The sequence below is a fragment of the Ischnura elegans genome, chromosome 11, assembly GCF_921293095.1.
Source record: "Ischnura elegans chromosome 11, ioIscEleg1.1, whole genome shotgun sequence".
Classification (NCBI taxonomy): Eukaryota; Metazoa; Arthropoda; class Insecta; order Odonata; family Coenagrionidae; genus Ischnura; species Ischnura elegans.
The window spans coordinates 100,367,695-100,388,191 of NC_060256.1; the positions used below are offsets into that span (position 1 = coordinate 100,367,695).

A 20,497-nucleotide genomic window follows, 5' to 3' on the forward strand; every position below is an offset into this window, starting at 1 on the left:
CGTGTTACGACGCTATGCTTTCTGAGCACTCTGGCAATCTTTTCTGATGTACCTGCCACAAAGGGAATTGTGGCGTAAGCTTCTGGCTCGGGCCGGTTCTCTTCCTCAGAGGTTCTTTTCAGGGCTGTGTCTTTGTTCTCCTGCTCCTCAAATCTTCTATTCACCATGCTTCTGCTGTAGCCGTTCCTTCCCAACGCTTCAATGAGATGGTTTTCTCCGCAGATAGTGACTCGGTGTCTGAGATGGCATAGGTACAATGTGTAAGGGTACGCAGCCCGCCACCTTGAAAAGTCGCGGGTCAAACGCCTTGAATTGCGTGTGGGTTCTTGCCCTTGGTGTCGGGAAGCGAATAATCACACACGAGTATTTTAAGTTTTTAACCCAAAGTTTATTTCCATTTAACCCAATTTTCAAATCAATAGGGAACTTGCATATATTTCAGATATAATCAATAGCCCCAAAATTATTTAAAAATATATGTTTGCATACCTCGGTGAAAGTTTTTTTATTATTTTATGACGTGGTTTGCGATATTTAATGCATCAAAGATCACGAGAATTTTCAAATGCAAGTGAGAAGCGAAAACGCCCGATGATTGGCTAGTAGAAAAGTGACGTCATAGTTCAGTACGAGGAGGCGCGGCGGCACGGCCATAGTACTTTAATTGAATACATGCGACGGCGTGGTTATGATTCGTTTATTGAAGTGCAGACGTATCGGAGTTGTTCATTGTGACTTCAGGGCTATTATTTGATCTATTTCTCCTCCATTGAAAGCGATAGATTGCGTAAAGATGAAGGCATATGGTTATTCTTAGGCTGATCCTAGCAAGCTTCCTGTTACTGATTCCATCATGATAACAGGGTATTTTAGTGAAACTGTAGACTTCGTCGGCTCGGAAAGTCGATGCTGAGAAATGGAAAGGTAGCTGATGTGCATCTGTAATGTTTTATAGTTCATAACAAAGTGAGACTTGCGTATAATATTGGCGAAAGCGTATACTCATGTGAAATGTGTATTCTTTTGGCAGTCCGGTAGAGTCTTATGGTGAACTTATTTCCACCTCGAAGCTGTCGATGATACTTTCAACTTAAAAATACCTTGCCTGGAGGGCGACAGGAAGCTCTGAGGAAGCCAGACTATTAATGTTTCAATTTAGTAGCGATAATATAGACGAACTTCCAACACAATCTACCATCTTGTGACTCAAAAACCCTGAAGCCACTTCCTATTCTGCAGAAAGAATCGGTCAATCGCCCTTCGATCAATATAATAAACACAACGTCTTCAGGTGTTAATAAGTTACTTTTGAAATGAAATACTTCCTAAATTCAGTGGCGGATACAGATGGGGGGCGCGCGCCCCTCCCTTGCGGGTCCGGCCGTATTGGCAAACATGGCAGAACCACGATTGTGACTTTTTTATATCGTAAGATAAAATGTGCATGTTTTCCAAACAGAGTCTTTAATTCATTTTGGGAGCTTTTCTCACGATATATCAGAGACCTACTCTAAAGGCAAGCTCATAGTCATTGCGATCGGTTGTCACTTAAAAATTCCGTATCGGAAATCCTAGAGGGATGACCTTCGACGATGACCGTGATCACCTCCACTCTCACTATCACTGGAACCCGTGGTGAAAATATCATCCCAATCCAATTTCTATTTGGTTTTAACTGGGGAAAGAGCAACATAGAACTGCACATTCTTTGGGCAACTTTAGGTTTGACTTTCCCTCAAACACCCCATTTCCCCTGTGGTGCACATCAGGATCCAATCTTTATACGATGGCCTGACAACCTTTAAATGGATCCTTGGTTTATCCTGACAACCAACTAAATGGAAATTGCTGATCCACACGTCTTCCTCTATCTCCACAGTTTCCAAATCAAGGGCCGCGGAACATTCCTCTTGTGACTCAAATTTTTCTGAAAACCAAGCAACGGCGTAGAATAAAATCAAAGAATGCTGCGATTAATTTTTTGTGACCACCTCTGGATTCCATTCTTTTTCCATCTACAACTTCCTTTATCTTTCGGGATAAACTATGGGACAAGATAATGTTTAAACATTTTCATTAATTTATAACAAAATATAAGTTCTAAAAATACCCAAAAGTCATTTTATTAATCCGCACTAATGAGTGTAAATTAATGTGGAATATGGTCATGATCCCATCATGCTGTAGACGTAGTAGTTTTCCCTTGGTTGAGTTGCAAAGTTCATGAAGTTGACAAAACGGCCAATTTTTCGGTGCGCGGAGTCATTTATTGCACTGGCCGTGTCAACATTTTTGAAATTTTTTGTAATAAAATAAATCAGAATTTAGGATAAAATTTCCTTTAAAATGACGAATAGTTCATTATTATAGCATGCAGTGAAGCCAGGATATAAATTTGCAAAGTACAGCGGCACATCATTTTGACGCCGACAGTAGAAGAAAACGCTGTCTTCTTGGCTGGCACTCGAATGCATGAGGATCAACGTTGCTCAATATTTTCATATTTCCTCCCTTGATTTTAAACATCATGGTATTTTCTATGTCCTTCCGTAACTGAAATTGAACAAGTGCCGTAAATAATTTGAGTCCATCGTAACGATCGAAAAACACCTATCTCGATTTTTGTTCGGAAGTTGAGTTTTTATTCTACGGCGGCCGAATTATCGAAAAATCTCAATTTCAAGTTATTCAGTCAATGTAATATGGAAATATTATTTATATTAAAGTTATCTTCGCTCACATAGCACACGGGTTTATCATTCCGTTTATTATACTCTTATTTTTCCGTAACGCTCATCCCGACAGAGGGCATGCATTGAGGCTTTTCTTCTAATTTCCTCCGTGGGAATGCAGACGAAAATTTTTTCTGGGGTGTTATTGCACAGAGGAACAATGCACCACTTGTAATTTTTCCTTATTTCACCCATGTTCTCCTTTAAACACAACGTGGCCATACATGGGACACTCAATACTAAAAAACGGGACCAGCGTTTGTAGCGCCACTGTGGGCGGAAGGGAACTATCAGCAGTAGAGCGATTTAGCCCCGCCCCCTTTCGTAGTGCAAGATGCCTACTTTATAGGATACCTCAATTGCCGCGTATTTCGAAAGGGAAAATGAGAACACAAAATAACATGTACTTGTTTTATTGCTCAAAAATCACATATCATGTAGTTACAAGCAGGATATCAGAAATAAACCACAAAACATGAAAGCAAACATCCAAATCATATCGTAACACATGCAAAGTTAAAATGCGGTACAATGAATTCGAGTTAAATTTTAAGAATAACAGTAGTTCATTATACATCCCATAAAGCACAATACTAAGTTTTATCCTAGCGCATCATGAATTTAAGCGCTAATATGAATAAGACTTCTACACCAAATACAAGTAACAGTTAGTAACATTCTTTAGGAAAGTTACATATTACAATACCACCCATAAAATATCACGTATTAAAGTCAGTTATAATTATGGAAGGCCATAAAAGCATATGGATGTTTAAATACAAGGAGGTTTCAGTGTTGGAAAGTCACATCATAACACTCATTACCATTCATAAAAAATACTTTTGAATTAGGCTTATCATGAAAGCCATCAAAGCATGGATATTTAAATACAAGAAGATTTCAGTTTTGCAAAGTGGTATTTTGATAACACTTTAAACTTACAAGGTAAGTAGCATTCAAAGGAAGGCTTATAACAATAGCATCACAAAGTGGTTGTGAAAACACAACATGCAGGCTTCAGTGTTATCAGCACCAATACTAACTCCTAACATTATAAATCACCAAGTGAACCAGGGATGGCCAACCTATATGACAAATGTAACTGTTGTAAGCCATTTAATTACAAAAATTTAATTATAAATACTGGCAAAATCCGTCAGTACTCGTCAATTACCACGAGTAAATGGTGAATTATATTGGTTATCGATCATTTTCACCAGTAATAGGTGTATGTTTAAAGATAACTGATTATCTGTACAAGTTTTTTTAAAATTAGTTAATTCTTCTGTATTGATCAGTTTTTAGGTTCAATTTAGTACCACCACTAAAAATAGATTTATTAATGATATTAGATTGGCCACCCATGTTCAAAATTTATAATCCTAAGGAATGTGTCGATGCCTAAAGTTATTGATTCTCGATACCGATACCAAGTATAGGAATCAATGGTATTGAGAATCGACACATCCCTAATCGTAATCCTATGAAACAACTACTTGGGGTAGGACTTGTGAACTACATCTATGACCCACTTGTTTTACATTAGAAATTTAAATTAAATGAAACACAGATATACTCATGATACAAATGATAGTAGAAAACCACTATTTTATGAAAAATGAAATACATTGAAAACAAATAACCTTTCAATGAAATTGAAATCAAAGTGGAAGCAGAAGCACGACTTGGAAGCACGTTCGAGCATCATATCGAAACCCATAGCTTCGAATGCTCCCACACTTATTTTCAAGTGGATCTGGATTTAAATTCCTTGGGGTAAGGTTCTTAAATCCAATGCTGTGTAAAGTTTGCCAAAGGGCCTTAATATTACTTCCTAGTCCTACCCCAATTAATTAAAGAGGGAGTCCTACTCTCCTTCTGCCCACGAATGAACACTATTGACTGCAGGAGTTTCTGAGCCTCACCCCAAAATTGCACATGCTGAGATGAAGGGGACACTGCACACCGTAATGGCTTCCCAGCAGGTGGCTTCAGGGAATCACCATTTATGCTATCAAAAAGCCTGTCGAAGAAGTATAGGAGCTCAGCTGTCTCCCCGGCTTCGACTCCCAGATCTCCATTTGCAGCTGGAAAAATAGCATGGAAATTGCCATAAAAATAAGGGACATTGTTGTCTATCAAATAGATATGAGGAGAAAAGGTCTTATTTAGAGGCAGAGTTCAATTGCTACTTCATCATTACAATCCTGAATGCATGTGTGTGATAAAAATTTAATTTTATGGATTTTAAGAACATTTTGTAATTTAGCAGGCTTCCCCACTTTTTAACACAAACTAAAAACAAAACAGACTCAATAATAAACATATGTATTCAAATATCTGAATAATACTCACGCAAGAGAGAAGGTATATATCCCACTGGAGGTGGAAGGGACTTCTTTCATTATAACCTCTCTAGCGGCATCCAATGGGGAATCTAAGAGAAAAGGCAAATGGAAATTTAGCAGGCCTCCCCACTTTTTAAAACAGACTAAAAACCAAACAGACTAAATAATTAACTGATGTATTGAAATCCCTGAATAATACTCACGCCAATGCCCGAGTGATATTAAAGTTTTCTTCTTGTGAGAGCTGGGGAGTAGTTTCACTAAATCAAGCCCGATATTAAAAATTGCATTCTTCACTTGATCATGACGACATTTTTGAAAACTGTCTGCCTTTTCGTCAATTCCATATACTCCCGGCAGCCATGTAACTGCTCCAAATCGGATGGCGAATGTGATAGTCTGAAACGGTATAATGAATAATAAAGATTTCAATGACAATATTTTAGGTTCACGCTTAGTGAAAAGTACGGCCGAATTTCAACGAACCTAACATTGAAACAATACACTGGATCACTTACCTTGTTCACAAATATCTGGCCTCCTGAGATGCTCTCCCTGCTTGAATCCGCCGGCGACCGTTAACAACCGTTAACGCCGGTTCCACCACCCTCCTTCTCGGCCTCCCAAATTTGAACTGCCTGTTTGTATTACTGCGCATGCGCGAAATTTCCTTCCAAATTCCAAGAGAGCTCATGTAGTACCCTTCGATACGTGCCTACTGCCCTGGCGCTAGCGTCGCGGGGGCAACTTCGGGAAGGGGAGTGCGCCCTGTATGCAACGTGGCTCTTCCAAATCTGCAGTTACTAGGCTTGGATCTTGGACTCGTACTGAACTATGACGTCTAGTGATGGGTCGATCATGAACGATTCGATCAAAAAGATTGAATCACTAGGTGAATCAAATGACTCATGATTCATTTCGTTAAACAAGTCGATCATCAATCATCAATCACTCCGACTTCCGGTTTCATATCAATCATCTCGGTTTCCGGTTTGATTCAAAATTTGGAACGACCGATGCTTAATCTCTTTTCGTCAGGGCAGAAATAGTTGTGATAAAATTAAATACTAAGTTATGAAGAACTGAATACTTGTGTAATCTTTTTCTTAAATGTTTTCTAGCAGTTATCAGTATTAATAACACCAATACACGTAAAAGGAAAATATTAAGATGACTCCTGTAGGAGAACGTTAGGAAGTAGAAGTTAAAGCTGGTTATATTTTATTGTGCCGTTCATAAAATTATCCTGCAGATCAGATTCATGCATAGTGTGTGGTGTATTTTGTGTTATATTTTGATCAACTATAGTTAGAAATTATTTTATTAGTGTTAAGAAACTGTGGCAGTTTCGCCTTCCCAAATATTTTCATGACACTGCTTCCTTCATTTTTGCAATCTAATTTACTCATCTAGGTATTCACAATTAAAATAGTATATGAAATGATAATATGGATAGCAATCAGCGTTACCAATGCTCTTCGCAGGTGAGGCAGTATTTATTCGATTATTCGAAGTGATTTATTACATCCATTGATTGAGTCTTTTCGATCTTGATTCCTTTTGAGTCTTTTCGATCATGATTCCTTTTGAGTCTTTTCAATCATGACTCCTTTGAGTCTTTTCGATCATAGTGATTGAATCTTGATTTGAGTCTTTTCGATCATAGTGATTGAATCAATTGATTGAATCACTTATGTGACTCGAGTCAAAATGATTGAATCACTAAAATGATCGACTTTGCCCATCACTAATGACGTCACAGCCAAAGATTAGTGGGGGCGGTATTTTTTAGCCCGCGAAACTCGGGCGACTTTTGGGAGTCATTTTCTAGGGTATGAACTGAATTTTAAGCGGAAAAAAGTATATTGCGGTACTAAGTGTTTACTGTAGTATATCAGCATACTGTTTATAAAAAGTATGCAATTTCCCTATTCAAGCAAAAGGCATGAAGTAATAGTGAATATGTGCGTCCAGAATAGCCAAAATTTAGAACATTACCAAAGTCTCGGGAAGGAGAGGAGCTGCTGGTGATGACACTGGTGGATAGCGAGGCGCTTAGGTCACATGGGCCATACGGCCCGCGCTTCGACTCCAACTGACAGCTACATTGCTGCCTGACTGCTGACGAGTGACTCGTGACAGTATGAGTTACTGAGTGAGTTCCTGAGTGAGCACCAATAGCATCTCCACCGTGCCATTATATAGGGAAGTGGAACCAGGATGTTTTCGTCCAAGAGGAAGGGGAAAGGAAGGGGAAGTGGAAGGTTATGCGTTCTAGAAAGTGAAAAGGTGCAAATCCCGAGGCATAGTTTGTCATAGCTGGCTCTTCTGAGACGTCACACAACAACATATTTATGCATATTTTGGAAATGGAAATCTTCCATTTCCGGATCACTACAAATGTATTAGTGTTGCCACCAAGTAGATTTTTTGCACTGGGTGATTTGCACCGGCATGATAATAGATCACGACTCATTAGATGTGATTTTTTTTGCTAATTCACCTAAAATCGCAAGATGTGTGAAATTTCATTTTTATTTACTGATGTCGCGTTATTTCTTGTTATTTCGCGATACCGCACCTAGCGAATTTTACAGATCTCTATTTATTACTTCCATTCCCTTTTTAAAGCGTAGAACTTTCTTTACTTGCTGAGAAGGGATGTTTCAAGTTAACTTGGACGTCTGCTATAGTATTGCAGAAGATGATGAGTGGGGAGGGAAAAAGTCTTGATACTTTGTAGAATATATCTTCAATGGATACTCCATTTCATTTCATGTTTTCATGCTTGAGCCATGACCAGCCAAGGTCAAACTGGAGAGGAAGTGGAGGCAGGGAGGTAAGAGATTGCATGAGTCGCAGCCAGGCACTCACTCACCTACGTACACAGTTTCCTCAAGTATTAGGAGCAGAGAGAATAAGAGTACATACTATGATATTATCACAAAAAAAATAACGGGGTTGGGTGAAGAAAGCTCTCAATGAGCCCTTGAAGCAATCTAAAATAACAGGCTATGCGCAAAAATAATAACATTGTCTGATTTACATAAATTATGTAGAATATAAGAAATAAAATTGAAATGTGGATTAACTGGATTCCAATTCTTCGTGCCACCTCCTACATCATAAGCCCAGACAATTGGCAGTTTACTGAGTGGTTTACGAGGGTAAGAGCCTTCAATAAACTATGTATTCTTGTGCATTGCAGATCTATGCTAATCTAAATAAAAATCAAATAGGTTACTTCAATACTTTGTCTACTTGTTATGGACTCATTATCATTTTTTTAAATTATTTTCAATGAAAAAATAATGATTAGAACACTTATAAATTTAGGGGATACAAACTGAAAACAGATATGATACCAAACTTTCACATTGGAACTCCTTGGGTTGAACTTGAAGGTTGTTCACCAATGAGTTAAGTCAACATATGCAATGAAGTAGCTTTGCTTTGTATAGGTATAACAACATAACATAATATGTATTGGAAACATGAAAAATAGTGAAAATTAAATGAAGTTAGCAAGGTGAAGCCAGTGGATCTTGAATACTATCGCCGTTTGGCCCATCACTATGTTGAGGCCAATTACTTCTCAGCCTGGCAGGTAAGAAAGAGCATCTCTAAAGCTCTACTTTGATTCGCTCCAAGACCCCCAAATCCTCAAACCTTGTCACATAATTTTCATATCTAAGAATGAATCATACGTTTGCCAAGCAAGACAGCCAAACTTGATGCACTCTATGCCATAAAAATATCATTCACTACTGTTGTAGGTATGTGTGGCTGAAAAGCCAAGATGAGACTCAAGATGAATTAAAGCATAAAGGAGTGAAGAAGAGGATTGGTAATACTGGTATATCATCGCCTGGGCCCTGGGCAATGTCAACAGTAAGCTGTGGAGGCAATTTCTTCATGGCTGTCGAAATCACACAGCCCACTGAAAATGGCCAGTCACACCCGCACACCTATCGATTCCCTCTCCCCTCCCTTCACTTCCCCCTCTTGCTGTGCAATAAACCAAAGGTAGGGTAGGGTTGAGGAGGGAGAAAACAAAAGCTCATAGGCGCAAACAAATATAATAAAGGACATAGATCATCATTTAATAAGTTTTCACCTAAATATTGAAAACATGAAAAACCACAGCCAGTCCTACCATCACCTTCCCCAAATATCGATTCTTGGCCACCAGGAGTCATTAAATTAATTTAGATTCGCCAATAGCTCAGCATATGATTGCTTAATTGATTAAAAAACACTAATATAACAATACCAACAAAATTTTTTTTTGTAAGAGATGGACATGATGTAACTGTTCTCACCCTATGCAAAATCCAATGGATGTGCAGGTACTCCAATCCCTGGAGAGTCTGCAATATGTATGCCTTCACATTTGCAGGAGTAAGTACAATGGTGTTATCTTTTATGATCACCTCCAGATCAGTATCCATGAAATCAAACACCAGAGACACATTTGACTTGTGCCCAAATACATCTGAAATGTGAACAAATACATCAGCTCCCATTCCATTTCTCACACCAAAACACAATTACATATTGCATTTTTTCATTGGATATAAAAAAATCAAGCTGTAGCCCCATCAAGTATTAATGCACACAAAATACAAAACTAATGACCAAAGAAAAAGTACAATCACTGCTCAGTCAGATTTCAACTGTAGAAAACAACGAAAAACAAAACTTGAAGTCCAGTTGAAAATAATACAAAAAAATCATTAATTTAGCTAATGGCCTCTTCCCTGAAGTCATGAGAAAGTGATTAGTATTTCATATTTTGATTCAGTGACGAGTCTTGTCTCAGGAGACACACTACAGAAAATATGTGACAATTCATTACATATTTTTATGATACAACGATAAAACATATTGAGACTATCCTCTTTTCAAAATATTTAATCATGAAATACTCTTAAAACATTTGCTCCATAGCTGAATCTCCCTTCCTGGGCTCAGGATACAGTGGCACCCATCAACGACTCATGCCTATGTTCATTTTCCAGCCACTGCGTACAAGTGGCACCACAGAGTAAACCTGGGTGTTAGACTGAAGCCAGCATCAAAAAGAGTGCCCAGGGAGAGGCACCCAAGGGTGGTTTCCAATTATTTTTTTATTGCCTATATCGAAAGATTATTAATCCTGTAGTACATATTTCACACTTTTAGATTTTTAAATGACAATATCTATTTTTGGCGATTTAATGAAAAGTGAAAATTTTCAAGCACGCGAAAACGCGACAGCTAAGTATGAATGCTGGGTATTTCTGGTTCCCGGCTAGGCTGTGTGAGGTGACCTTGGGGCGAGGATATATGCGCCACTGCGATGCAGGCTGCTAGCAGGTAGCACTTGGCTTAAATAAGGATTATTAATACCTTATTAAACAAAGGAAACTTTCCGACCTTAAGCAGTTTTAATAGGTGATTATTAAGACATGTTTCCCTGAGCTCTGTGCCTCATGCATGCATTGGTAATCTCGGACGATGTAAAACTCCTATCTACTCGTATAGAAACTAGGTCCCTGTGACGTCACGTGGAGTGGCATCGCATGGGCGCCAATCTGGCCTTTTTCAAATGCGGTTAAAATTGACCATTGCCATTCGTCTAAACTGGGATTTCTATAACCAAATAATTTGTATATTATGAATACACTAATGGTGGGTAACGAATCGCAATCGATGCCTTTCATTTTCTTGGCTGAAGGAAACTACCCCATTGGTTCCAATCCCTTTTTTCAACTTTAGGCGTCAAACTCCACTCTGAAGGGAAGTCAGCAAGTCGGTTCATATATGTAACACTCAGAATGAATGCGTATCATATGAAGTAGCATGCTAACAGGATTTCTCTGACCATAAGTGGAGGGTTAAGTCGCGAAAGGCCAGCTATTTCATGTGGGTGCCAGCAGGTCTGCTGAGTGTGTGACCCAATGGTTACTCATGCTCTACCCTGGAATTACCGCTGGCGTCAAAATGATGTGCCGTTGTACTTTGCGAATTCATATCCAAGCTTCAGTGCATGTAATGATAGTAATGAAAAATACATCATTTTAAAGAAAATTTTTTCTAAATTCTAATATATATTTTGCTTTATGAAAAATTCAAATATGTAGACACACCAGTACAATAAATGACTCCACACACCGTAACATTAGCCATTTTGTCAAAAGCCATTTCAGTAATCTGCATTGATGTATGCAACTTACTGTGGAAGATGAATGCTGTAGATGTAGTAGTTTTCCCCGGGTTGAGTTACAAAGGTCATGAAGTTGACAAAACTGCTAATTTTACAGTGCATGGTGTCATTTGTTATACTGGTATGTCAACATTTTTGAATTTTTCATAAAGCAAAAAATATTTTAGAATATAAAATAAAATTTTCTTTAAAAAGATATATTATTCATTATTATAACATGCACTGAAGCTCGGATAAAAATTTTCAAAGTACAGCGGCACATCATTTTGACAGCAACAGTAAATGAATTGCATTCTGGGCAATGTGACCCAATGGAGGGTCACACTTAAGTTCTGGTCACACAACATATTTTATTATAGTCACACCAAGTTTTGTGTCTCAAATTTCTCATTTTGCAAATTGGCAACAGACACATTGAAATGAATACGCTGTCAGACAGGGAGGGAGTCATGTATGTGGGTAACGTAACAACAAAAGGGTTTAGAAATAAAATTTCTTCTCATTTTTCCAAATAAAAGAACATTTTAAGTCTTGTGATGTACATTTTGAAAGGTCTAGTCAACTTTTTCTTTTGCCACAGAAAAAACAATTAACTTGAGGCTACTTGGATTGTATAAACCACTAGTTCATTTTGTCTTTAAGGCACAATTTTTCAACTCTGCAAGACATCTAGGCAAAGAATGGTAATGCCAGCCACTTTTAACTTCACCACAAATTGGGTTCATTACGGAAACCAGGCTTTTCTAATGCAGCGGCAAATCAGCCATTCCTTCCCCACATGATCTTAAAAATGTTATTGCATTTACCTCCTTGCCAAAATCCACTTGATCATGGGGGTAAAAATGAGTACAAATATTAAACCATGAAAAGCATCTAATTTGAGATAGAAGTAGAGATTTTAATCCACTAAGATAACCACAAAAGCAAAAGTACTTCTTTCTGAGCATGGTGAACCAGTGAGCATTGTTTAGACAAATAATTCTGGTGGGTTATATCTTATATGTTAGGTCTTAATACTCCACATTGTTCATTCAAACTCTAAACTGAACAATATAGAGTGATGATAAGTAGTTAGCTTCAATATAATTTGAACTGACTTTTCTTTCAGTCCAAAGGCAAACAATATCACAGCAATGACATCACTGGTGAGGACCAAAAATGGCAAAAGCTTTGCTTTTGAGGACAGGAAAAGAGAAAAAATGATAGAGAAAGGACCAATGTTGGATGGAGTGTAAAACTGATAAGAGTGAAGAAAGATGAAGATAACTTGGAAGATTAAGGAAAATCTTGGAATGGGACCAGGAAATAAAAATGAGAACTGGTACAGTAATAATTGTTGGTGGGCAAAACATGTATCAAGCCGATAAAAAGAAAAGAATGAAGATGAATGGGGAATGCAGTTTTTGCAGGAAATAGAAAAATGAACAATGAGAAAAGAAGTCGATAGAAGAATTTACAGTAGGGACTATTGTATGCATGTTATTTACATTTTGCAGAGGATTTATTATTATTGTAGTAATTTTGGAATAGAGAAAAGGGTGTAAGCCTAGACGAGACTAAAAATTAACACTAACTTGTACAATGCATGAAGTCCATGATAGGGATTCGGTTTCAAGAACAAACCGAAACTTCGAGATCACAGGAGCAACCAAAACGTCAATGGAGGTGATTTCAAAAGGGCGTAAGAACCGAGTTGAATAGCTTATGTTGTGAGAGGAAAGATGAATGAGGGCAGCATACGGGACACAATGGGTGAATGAATCAGATGACTGATATAAACGCAATAACAGGCAATTTTCCTACAATTTGTTATCCAAGTTGATTTGCGCACTCTTAGGCGCTTACACGTTCTAGTTCGGAATGTCAACATACCTCTTAAACCGATGATATTAGGGTGCTTCAATTCTTGCAGAAGTTTGATCTCTCTCAAAGCTGTCCGATTGATTCCATCATTCGCTTCCGCTCTACTGCCGACTTTAATCTACACACAACAAAAAATTCCATCAAACTTAATCGGACAAGTAAATTATAAATGTGAAAATAAATGATAGAAAGTTCCAATACCTTCTTAACTGCAACTATAGTATCAGTTTCTGTGTCCTTCGCTTTATACACAGTGGCAAACTGAAAGCAAAATAATGAGCAGAAAATTTTACATAAAATATTTCGGATAACTACCTAACAATACGAAATTGATTTATCACCGAACCGAAGTGGTAACGTTACCTGTCCCTCTCCAAGAAATTCAATTTTCTCGTAACGTTTCAATTTCGCATCCATAGTATTATTTACAAATTTTCTTCCAGAATGTAAAATATTGACACCAATGTTTCATCTGACGCATGAAAATATGCAGTAGATTGCATTCATTGCCATTAAGTTAACACAATTAAATTCGCACTTCATAAATTCAAAAGGAACAGACGGACCGCAATGACAATCGATCAATATCGATTCATGTAATCGATATATGTTAGGTCGCTAAATATCGATGGTAGTCTGCTCGATACTTCCGATTTGGTGGGAGGTTGTAATCTCTTTTGAGATCTTTCGTAGAGTCGAAAAATTCACAAATTGGATTTGTTGCGGGAGCACCATCCTGGTGAAAATGAGCTGTTCTTTGGCAGTGCACAAACTGAGCAAACGGTCGACGAATTTCTTGGGTCATACATGAAGTGTTTGGGTAGCTGCAAGGTCGGTAAAAGCCAGGTCGTGTCACGCACTTGACCCATGACTTGACCAATGTAATCCGCCATCTTGAGCCTCTAGCGCGGCGGGAGTTCAAATTTTACGTGCATTTAAACGGGAGACATAGGTAAAAGGAAACACGGTTTTCTCACAACGCAATCGACTCAGGGAAGTGAAATTTTTGTTATTGATAGTTAATAAAATGAAAATTTATGATACGTCTGTATTTTGAGTCTATGGTCCACGGTTCGACTCTAGAAAAATTGTCAACCCACGCGATAAAAAAAATTTCGTACTACAGCGCTTCGGGTGTACATGTACAAGGAATCATGTCTAACTTCCTGATTAAAGAAGTCAGGTATATGAAGTTTCCCACGGCCATAGAAAATTATAGTATACTTGCAAATACGGGCGGTGTTTGACCCCGAGGACCTCGGTTCGACTCTGAAAAAATCCCCAACCCACGCAAAAAAAAAATTTCGTACTATAGCGCTCCGGGTGCATAGGTATTAGGAACCATGTCTCATTTCCATCTTTAGGAACTCAGGTTCATGATATTTTTCACGAGCATAGGGAATTATAGTATACTTGATAATACGGGCGGTTTTGACCCTGAGGAACTTGGTTCGACTCTGAAAAAATGTCCAACCCGCGCGTTAAAAAATTTCGTACTACAGCGCACCGGATGCATAGGTATTAGGAACCATGTCTTATTTCCATCTTTAGGAACTCAAGTTCATGATATTTTTCACGAGCATAGGGAATTATGGTATACTTGATAATACGGGCGGTTTTTTACCCTGAGGAACTTGATTCGACTCTGAAAAAATGTCCAACCCGCGCGTTAAAAAATTTCGTACTACAGCGCTCCGGGTGCCTAGGTTCCAAAGAACCATATTTTACTCCCTTATTTATGAAGTCAGGTACATGAAATTTTCCTCGATCATAGGAAATAAAAGCATACTTCCTAATCCGGGCGGTTCTTTAGTCTCAGGGCCTTGTTTCAACCCTGAAAAAATTTCCAACTCAAGCGACAAAACATTCCCATCATAGTGCTCTGTGTGAAAAGTTTCTAATTAATCTAGATTTTCTACTTTATTTTGAAAGTGAGGTGCATGAAATTTTCCATGGCCGTAGGCAATAGGGAAATTGCATACTTTTTAAAAACAGTATGCTGATATACTACAGTAAACACTCAGTACCGCAATATATTTTTTTTCCCGCTAAAAATTCAGTTTATACACTAGAAAATGACTCCCAAAAGTCTCCCGAGTTTCGCGGGCTAAAAAATACCGCCCCCACTAATCTTAGGCCGTGACGTCATAGTTCTGTAGGAGTCCAAGATCCAAGCCAAGTAACGTCGTAGCTGCAGGTTAGGACGAGCCACGTTGCGTTTAAAGGAGAACATGGGTGAAATAAGGAAAAATTACAGGTGGTGCATTGTTCCTCTGCATAGGCGGATCCAGGAGGGGGGCACGGGGGCACGTGCCCCCCCCCCAGACCCTTAAAACTACGCTAGATTTTTAATACGGTCCCATTATCATTTCGTTCTTTTTGTATAAAGAGGTATCCTTGTGCCCCCCCTGAACAAAATCATAGATACGGCCTTGCTTGTGCCCCTCCCAGAAAGAAATCCTGGATCCACCCCTGTTCCTCTGTGCAATAACACCCCAGAAAAAATTTTCGTCTGCATTCCCACGGAGGAAATTATAAGAAAAGCCTCGATGCTTGCCGTCTGTCGGGATGAGCATTACGGAAAAATAAGAGTATAATAAACGGAATGATAAACCCGTGTGCTATGTGAGGTAAGATATAACTACCTAATATAAATTATATTTCCATATTTCATTGACTGAATAACTTGAAACTGAGATTTTTCGATAATTCGGCCGCCGTAGAATAATTAAAACTCAACTTCACAACAAAAATCGAGATAGGTGTTTCTCGATGGTTACGATGGACTCAAATTATTTATGGCACTTATTCAATTTCAGTTACGGAAGGACATAGAAAATCCCATGATGTTTAAAATCAAGGGAGGAAATATGAAAATTTAGAGCAACGTTGATCCTCATGCATTCGAGTGCCAGCCAAAAAGACAGCGTTTTCTTCTACTGTCGGCGTCAAAATGATGTGCCGCTGTACTTTGCAAATTTATATCCAGGCATCACTGCATGCTATAATAATGAACTATAAGTCATTTTAAAGGAAATTTTATCCTAAATTCTGATTTATTTTATCACAAAAAAATTCAAAAATGTTGACACGGCCAGTGCAATAAATGACTCCGCGCACCGAAAAATTGGCCGTTTTGTCAACTTCATGAACTTTGCAACTCAACCAAGGGAAAACTACTACGTCTACAGCATGATGGGATCATGATCATCTTCCACATTAATTTACACTCATCAGTGCGGATTAATAAAATGGCTTTTGGGTATTTTTAGAACTTATATTTTGTTATAAATTAATGAAAATGTTTAAACATTATCTTGTCCCATAGTTTACCCCGAAAGATGAAGGAAGTTGTAGATGGAAAAAGAATGGAATCCAGAGGTGATCACAAAAAATGAATCGCAGCATTCTTTGATTTTATTCTACGCCGTTGCTTGGTTTTCAGAAAAATTTGAGTCACAAGAGGAATGTTCCGCGGCCCTTGATTTGGAAACTGTGGAGGAAGACGTGTGGACAGGGCCGGCCCTAGCAGGTGCGGGGCTAGGGGCAAGCCTTCAGTGCGGGACCCTTCACTTACAATATTAAACTCTATACCCCATCTACCAACTCGAGAATTTTGAATCCCACTCTCTGGCTAAGTATGTGTTCCCTTCCCAAATTCAGACTTCGTAATTATGCCGTTATGATACCTTGATTCAAAACTATCGTATATTTTAATTTTTTTTCACGAACGCGGGGCCCCCCAAAGCGCGGGGCCCGGGGCGGTCGCCCCGCCCTAAGGCCGGCCCTGCGTGTGGATCAGCAATTTCCATTTAGTTGGTTGTCAGGATAAACCAAGGATCCATTTAAAGGTTGTCAGGCCATCGTATAAAGATAGGACTGATGTGCACCACAGGGGAAATGGGGTGTTTGAGGGAAAGTCAAACCCAAAGTTGCCCAAAGAATGTGCAGTTCTATGTTGCTCTTTCCCCAGTTAAAACCAAATAGAAATTGGATTGGGATGATATTTTCACCACGGGTTCCAGTGATAGTGAGAGTGGAGGTGATCACGGTCATCGTCGAAGGTCATCCCTCTAGGATTTCCGATACGGAATTTTTAAGTGACAACCGATCGCAATGACGATGAGCTCGCCTTTAGAGTAGGTTTCAGATATATCGCGAGAAAAGCTCCCAAAATGCATTAAAGACTCTGTTTGGAAAATATTCCCATTTTAATGCTACTTTAGGAAGGCTTTCATTACAAAAGTAACTTATTAACACCTTGTTGTATCCAGGGTGGTAGCCCTGTCCCAAGGATAAGACATGTGAGGACGGGGCACGCCCGGCAGTTGTTGGCGGGACTACGCCATGCGTTCCCATATAGCATGTTAGCTTATGTCAAGCTTGATTTTTCCTTGCCATGTCAAGGTTGAATTTTTCAAGCCTCTTTCCAGCCTATGTCGAGTTGCCAAACTTGATTTTCCCTTGTCGTGTCAAGGTTGAAATATTTTCTGGTCAGAAAGCTCAGTCACTCACAAAACTCACTTACAACTCACCACTCATATATAACACTAACTCACTCACCTGTGGCTAGCAAGAGCACACAGTGTTATACCACCTTTTATTACCAGCTTGCATTGCTATGTGGGAAGGTGTCATACCCTTGATTCAGGCTTGTTTTTTCAAGCTTGCAACAACCTTGACTGGTGGAGACTAGTTAGCTTGATTCAAGCTTGAATCAAGCTAACAGGCTTGTTTTTTCCAGGTTGCTGCAAGCTTGCAGCCTTGATCAGTCAAGCTTGAATCAAGCTTGATTCCAGCTTACATTGCTATCTGGGTTGTATCGTGCATAGCCCAGAATTAAAAGTTTATTTCCTAATGGACTCTTGTGTTTTCCTGCAATAGAACAATTTGGCGACGAGGATGGGATATTTGGAGTCCGATACTGTCGTGGGTTATGTGTCGTGTGGTTGAGGCTTTACGTGAGTTTCGGGAAAAAAAACTGATCGGTCGACCGCGCCTGTGGTACGTGCCATTCTGTATCTTCACGGACCTATTGCCTAAATATGAGTATAGGAGTTTTTGATCAAAGTGTCGAGAGCATCTCGACCTACCTTCTGCGCCTAAACAGCTATATGAGGACATTACGTCCTCCTGTTGAGGATCTCGGCAAGAAGGATTTCTTAATTGGTCACATAGGAGGGGCAGCATTGGAGAAGCTAGCTGTGAATCTTCACCCTCTCACACCGGACCAGCTGACTTACGAACAATTAGTGGAGGAGCTTAAGACCATATTTACACCGGTGCGCTTCTTTCGTGCTGAGAGGCTGATCTTTCAACGTCGTGTGCGTGAACCCAATGAAAGTTTTTCGGAGTATGCCCTGGCGTTAAAGAAGTTGGCTGCCACCTGTGATTTTGGGAACAGTATGGAAGATAGATTAATTGACCAATTTCTGTATGGTCTTAATAGTGAAGAAATAACCACTAAATTGGCTGGCGAAAATGTTCCTTTTAAGAGATTCGTGGCCAAAGCGTGCTATATGGAAGGATCTGCGGAATACGCCAAAAGCACTGGGGATAGTCCTGCCTCAGTCTCGGTAATTAATAAGAGATCTCAACCTCACTGTAAGCCGTCATCACCAAAGAACATGGTGAAATGTTTTAATTGTGGAGGGCCTCACTATGCTAACTCATGTGACAAGCCTTTGAATTGTACCCATTGTGGCAAGGACGGGCATTCAGTGAAATTCTGCCGTCAAAAGAGTAAAGATAAGTTCAAAAAGAAAAAGATGGTAAAATCCGTGCTAGAACAAACACCAGAGGAATCTAGTGACGAAGACTGCCACAGCTATGTGGGGTTGTTGCAGTTGCATCAAGTGCAGGGAACCCAACGAAATCGGCGCGCGTTGACTGTTCAGATTAATGGTGCACCTGTAACTATGCAAATAGATTCGGCCGCAGATGCATCCTGTGTAGGAGAAGATATTTATAAGAAAGATTTAAGCCACTTGAAGTTGACGCCCACCTCTATGTTATACAATTGTTCCAGTGCCCCCTTATCATTACTCGGCGAATGTCAGGTTAATGTTATGTTTGAAGGATTTGAATATGTGTTACCTCTGGTTGTGCACAAAGGGAAGTTTCATTGCTTGATGGGTCTTCCGTGGCTAGAAGTGCTTCCTATAAATTGGTACAGTCTTTTCCCAAAGAAAGCTGTAAATGTGGTTGCCAATGGTAAAACTGTGTTAGAGGATCTTAAGAAAGAGTTCCCTTCTGTATTCTCTGGAAAGCCTGGGCTAATCAAGGGTTATGTCGCCCAGATTGTATTGAAACCAGATTCTGTACCAGTTTTTGTATCTCATAGACAAGTGCCTATTCCATTGCGAGACAAGGTAAGAAAAGAGTTGGAAAAAATGGTTGAACAAGGGATTTTGGAGCCCACGACCAACACACAGTGGGGTACTCCAATTGTAGTGGTCCCGAAATCCAATGGCGAGGTGAGAATCTGTGGGGATTACAGTTGTTCAGTAAACCGTTGTCTGAGTATGGATCATTACCCACTACCACTGATAGACGATTTGTCTTTACTAAAAGGTGAGTGTTTCTGTAAAATTGATCTTTCTCAGGCATATCTACAGTTAGCCGTTGGTAAAGAATCACAATCTATATTAACTTTGAGCACCCATGTAGGTTGTTTTAAAGTAAAGAGAATGCTGTATGGGATAGCTTCTGCGCCCGCTATTTTCCAGCAAACCGTTGAAAAAATCTTACAGGGTATTCCTAACTTATTTGTGTATCTTGATGATATTCTTATTTATGCTGAAAATTGGTGTGACTGTTCCTCTGTTTTAAAACAGGTATTAGGGCGATTGGCCCAACATAACATTGTCATTAACGTACCTAAGTGTGAATTTTTTGTTAACAGAGTCATATTTTTAGGTCATGTGCTAGATTCTCATGGGTTACATGTTGAAGAATCTAAGGTTAAGGCTATTGTGAATATGGGTGCGCCTTCAAATGTGTCTGAGTTGAGTAGTTTCCTAGGAGCTGTCAAATTCTATTATAAATTCCTCCCAGATGCATCTACTTTTATGGAACCCTTAAATAAACTATTGAAGAAAGATTTCCCTTGGTCTTGGGGTAAAGAACAAAAGGAAGCCTTTGCAAAATGTAGGACAGCCCTTAGTAGTAGCCAGGTACTTATTCCTTATTCCCTTAAGTTACCTATTAGACTAACTTGTGATGCCTCTCAAGTTGGGGCTGGGGCAGTTCTATCTCACATTCTCTCTTCAGGGGAAGAGCGCCCAGTGGGCTTTGCCTCAAAAACTTTTACCTCCACCGAACGCAATTATGCTCAAGTGGAGAGA

At 39.2% G+C, this 20,497-nt stretch overlaps 1 protein-coding gene and 1 long non-coding RNA gene across 2 annotated transcripts in view; both read right to left on the reverse strand.

Moving 5' to 3' along the window:
- The window catches only part of LOC124168005 (cyclin-dependent kinase 7), a 37,788-nt gene extending 24,031 nt beyond the window's left edge, over window positions 1-13,757 (reverse strand). The window contains exons 1-4 of the mRNA XM_046546083.1: window positions 13,515-13,757; window positions 13,353-13,412; window positions 13,161-13,269; window positions 9,403-9,575 (exon numbers count right to left, since the gene is read on the reverse strand). Coding sequence (XP_046402039.1) covers window positions 9,403-9,575; window positions 13,161-13,269; window positions 13,353-13,412; window positions 13,515-13,568 — 396 coding nt within the window. The 5' untranslated portion in view covers window positions 13,569-13,757. The remainder of the gene's footprint in view (window positions 1-9,402; window positions 9,576-13,160; window positions 13,270-13,352; window positions 13,413-13,514) is intronic.
- LOC124168006 lies at window positions 3,130-5,883 on the reverse strand. Its single transcript, XR_006866813.1, has 4 exons — window positions 5,599-5,883; window positions 5,284-5,479; window positions 5,088-5,169; window positions 3,130-4,819 (listed from the first exon to the last, which is right to left on the reverse strand). It is a non-coding gene; the product is annotated as an uncharacterized LOC124168006 (long non-coding RNA).
- Window positions 13,758-20,497: the final 6,740 nt, after the last annotated feature.